General features: G+C 53.5%; 1 protein-coding gene across 1 annotated transcript; it reads left to right on the top strand.

The window, feature by feature from the left end:
- Positions 1 to 889: 889 nt before the first annotated feature.
- POMC (proopiomelanocortin) lies at positions 890 to 4,134 on the top strand. The gene is made up of 2 exons (XM_060027615.1): positions 890 to 1,021; positions 3,311 to 4,134. The coding sequence occupies exons 1-2, from the start codon at positions 890 to 892 to the stop codon at positions 3,962 to 3,964; spliced, it is 786 nt and encodes a 261-aa protein (XP_059883598.1). The 3' UTR covers positions 3,965 to 4,134.
- The last annotated feature ends 326 nt before the right edge of the window (positions 4,135 to 4,460 follow it).

Genomic DNA, 4,460 nt, shown 5'->3' on the forward strand with positions numbered 1-4,460 from the left:
TTGAGAGTCCGCCTGCCGATGCAGGGGACGCGGGTTTGTGCCCTGGTCCGGGAGGATCCCACATGCCGCGGAGCGGCTGGGCCCGTGAGCCATGGCCGCTGAGCCTGCGCATCCGGAGCCTGTGCTCCGCAACGGGATAGGCCACAACAGTGAGAGGTCCGCGTATCGAAAAAAAAAAAAAAAAAAAATCTCTTCAAAGTTACAGGGGCCTGAGAAATAGTGATCCCCTGAGTGATGTGTGTACAGGACATCAGATTGGGTCGGCTGAGGTTTTGGCTTAACTGGACAGAGATTTTATTTGCCTTTATTTAAACCTACTATTCATAGGAAACAGGGTTTCTGAGGAATGATAGAATCCTGGTGGAGAGGAGTAGACCATCTCAAGCAGGAGTTTCAGAGTGCTTTGCCTTTCCCAAGTTACTCCTTCGATCTGGAGTGTTAGAACTATAGTTTCCTGAAGATGGTAAAATAGAAAAGCTCTGTGCTGGATCAGGAGGACTTAGCCTTACCTTGTCATGAGCATCTGAGTCACTGTCTCTCCCTGGGCCTTAGTTTCCTCATCTCTCAAATAAGGGGCCAGACCAAATGACCCCTAAAATATCTTCCAGCTCTAACGTCCTTTGGGGTCTGATTTTTAATAGGAGATAAAGGAGAAATTGTACATAGTTTCCCCAGGTCCCACTGCCCTCCTCTCTATCCCAACTCACATGACCACCCTGCACACCGCCTGCTCCTTGAGCTTGTCCTCGAAAGGCCTTGAGCTCCACAGATGAGTATATTGTTAATGTTGGCTCACGGTCCTTTCTGATGAGTGGCCAACATTGTTCTGCTCCTTGCAGGGGTCCCATTAATCTTGTTTGCCTCTGCAGAGCCTCAGCCTGCCTGGAAGATGCCGAGATTGTGCAGCACTTGTTCGGGCGTCCTGCTGCTGACCTTGCTGCTTCAGGCCTCCATGGAGGTGCGTGGTTGGTGCCTGGAGAGCAGCCAGTGTCAGGACCTCACCACGGAAACTAACCTGCTGGTATGTGGGCTGTGGTCGCCATCTTGGTTTGGGTATCAGATGGGACTGGGGCTGGGACAGCACAAAGAAAGGGGTATGGGGAAGGGGAACTTCATTCCCAGAGATATGGGTAAGTCATCCAAGGGCAGGAATAGACCTCCAGAGTGAAGTCAGAATTGGGCCAAGGAAGGGAGGAAGCAGCTTCAGGGAGATGGGTCTGGTCTCCAAGTTCTGCTTGATTATCTTTACTTCCTGTCCTGTCTTCTTGTATAGAGACCCACTTCATTTAAGCTATTTAGAGACAGTGCCATTAAAGCAAACAATACTAACAATGATGATAACAATAATTGCTCCCTCAACTGATCCTATACTTTCAATCTTTTAGCCCCCAAATTATTCCTTTTTATTTTATTTTTTTTGCGGTACGCGGACCTCTCACTGCTGCGGCCTCTCCCGTTGTGGAGCACAGGCTCCGGACGCGCAGGCTCAGCGGCCATGGCTCACGGGCCCAGCCGCTCTGCGGCATGTGGGATCTTCCCGGACCGGGACACGAACCCGCGTCCCTTGCATCGGCAGGCGGACTCTCAACCACTGCACCATCAGGGAAGCCTCAAATTATTCCTTTTTAAATAACCTCACGTCACTTGACATTTCCATTCCATTTTTCTTCCCTTTCTATCTACTACAAGTTACAAAGCCAGGAAGGTAGTACTATAAACCATCTCTAGAGGGAGAAGGAAAAAACCCTTCAGCAGCCTTTCCAGAAGCATATAAAGGCCCTTTTTGCCAGGCTGGAACTCCCTCTAGGTCACCACAGTGTGTGTTTGTGTGTGTGTGTGTGTGTGTGTGTGTTTATGTGTGTGTGTGTTTATATGTGTGTGTGTGTGCGTGTGTGTGTGTATTTGTATTGGGAGGCATACATGAGAAACAATACCAAGTCAAGGCAAAAGACACACTGCTGGTGTCTGTGACTGAGTTCCATCCTTCTGCCTGTAGCTGCCTGGTGAGGGTGCAATGCATATCACTACATTCTGTGTATTTTGTCAGTAGAGAAGCTGAGTTTAGGTGAGGAGAGAGACTTTCTCAAAAACAGAGCAGGTTGCACGTGGAATATAAAATAGAAATAAAGAGCCTAGGGAATCCTGTGAGCTCTAGTTCAGAGACCCAAGAGACTCTTGACACCCATTGCACAGCCTCTTCCGTTGAGAGCTCACCAGGGAACGAGCTCTGGCCGTGGTCAGGCCCATGGGTTCTAGTCCCAGCTCTGTCACCAATGGGCTGTGGAACCTTGCCAAGTTCCCTTCTCCTCTCTGAGAAATTGGGTGTCATTATGTGTCCAGGGGAGAGGAGTATGAGATAATTTTTGTTTTCCACTGTTAATATTCTGCAGTGTTATAATTCTAAATCCCTGGAGTATGAAATCCCCAACTCAACAGAGTGGGTGCGATCATTCTGTTCCCTCCTTTGTTGTTCCCAGTAACTAAAAACTCAAGGCTGCAGCCCCAAGGTCATTTTCCTAAGCAAATGTGTGCCACAGTTGTCCAGTTATAGGGAGAGGAGATACAGGCTCCATGACCCCTGCAATGGAAATAATCCTGACTTTCTACCCTTCCCTCCAGTCAGAAGGTGACAGGGAAGTGAGACACCTCTTCCCAAAGCTCACTGATTGAGGAAAGTATAGGATCAGCTCAGAAGACTTGAAAGTGCGTGCCAGATGGGTGTGGGAAAGTTCGGAGGGAGATGGCTAGGGGAGGGTATGAGGTAGGTTTGCAAACCACTGGGGTAAGGTGGAGGCATTATGGAAAATACAGGCCCTAGAAGCCTGGACTTCTTTTCCCACGTTGGGAGATTCTCTCCCAAATTTCAACCCGATGCCCTTCCCAGACCAAACTGAACCATGTTCATTTATTCAGGATTCACTAAGTGCCAACAACTACCACCCACCTGCCGTTTACTGATGAATTCCTATATATCTGGCTTATAAGGTTTAAGACGTTGACCCTGCCCACAAAGCTAGGGGACAAGTAAACCACCGAGTGGGACAGGATTTTGTTGTAGCTGCCAGGCAGGGGTACCAGGGGACAAACGAGGCGCTGCCCGAGCTGAGTCTCAGATGTCCGTGGGTGCCCAGAGGCGGGGGTGGGCAGACGTCCTCGGCAAGGAATCTACAGGGCACTGGGGCCGCTTGTGCGGCCCGCACGTGCGGAGGGAGCAGAGGCGCAGGTGCAGCTTGTCGGTGGTGAGGGCGCCGCGACGGGGGATGGGGGCCGCGGGGCGCGGGGTCCTGACGCGCTCGCCGCTCTCCAGCAGGCGTGCATCCGGGCCTGCAAGCCAGACCTCTCGGCCGAGACGCCCGTGTTCCCCGGCAACGGCGACGAGCAGCCGCTGACCGAGAACCCCCGGAAGTACGTCATGAGCCACTTCCGCTGGGATCGCTTTGGCCGCCGGAACAGCAGCAGCAGCGGCGGCGCGGCCCAGAAGCGCGAGGAGGAGGGGGTGCCAGGGGGCGAAGGCCCGGGACCCCGCGGCGATGGCGCCGAGCCGGGCCCGCGCGAGGACAAGCGCTCCTACTCCATGGAGCACTTCCGCTGGGGCAAGCCGGTGGGCAAGAAGCGGCGCCCCGTGAAGGTGTACCCCAATGGCGCCGAGGACGAGTCGGCCGAGGCCTTCCCCCTTGAGTTCAAAAGGGAGCTGGCCGGGGAGCGGCCCGAGCCGGTGCGCGGCCCCGAGGCCCCGGCCGAGGGCGCAGCCGCCCGGGCCGAGCTGGAGTACGGCCTGGTGGCGGAGGCCGAGGCGGCCGAGAAGAAGGACGAGGGGCCGTATAAGATGGAGCACTTCCGCTGGGGCAGCCCGCCCAAGGACAAGCGCTACGGCGGTTTCATGACCTCCGAGAAGAGCCAGACGCCCCTGGTCACGCTGTTCAAAAACACCATCATCAAGAACGCCCACAAGAAGGGCCAGTGAGGGCGCAGTGGGCAGGGCTTCTCTCCCTGGGAAGTCGACCCCAAAGCCCCACCTCCTGCCCTCCTGCCGCCTCACGGCCTGAGTGAGGCCTCGCCCAGGCGGTGATGGCGCCAGGCATTACACCTTTTAAAGCTGTCTGTAGTTAGGAAATAAAACCTTTCAAGTTTCGCATCCGACTCTGACTTTGAATATTGACTGGGCGAGTAAAATAAAAATGCATATCCATCAGATAAAGAGCAACACATATTGAAGGAGCGATAGTGGTTTCCATGTGACCAAGTGGTAGTATGTTTCATAGGATATAGTGGGAATGAAAAGAAAATGTATTTCCCACCCGTGACAAATGGGGCTTCAAGGGGTCAAATAGTTTGGGTGATGGCTCAGTATGGCTACATTTCCCACTCTCCATTGGATGGGGAAGGACTGCTCAGCTGGCTGATGTGTCAAGAGGCAGGATTCCTCCAGGTGACCCTGCTTCCCATCCAACTCCATGGGC

The sequence above is a fragment of the Delphinus delphis genome, chromosome 12 (assembly GCF_949987515.2).
Source record: "Delphinus delphis chromosome 12, mDelDel1.2, whole genome shotgun sequence".
NCBI lineage: Eukaryota > Metazoa > Chordata > Mammalia > Artiodactyla > Delphinidae > Delphinus > Delphinus delphis.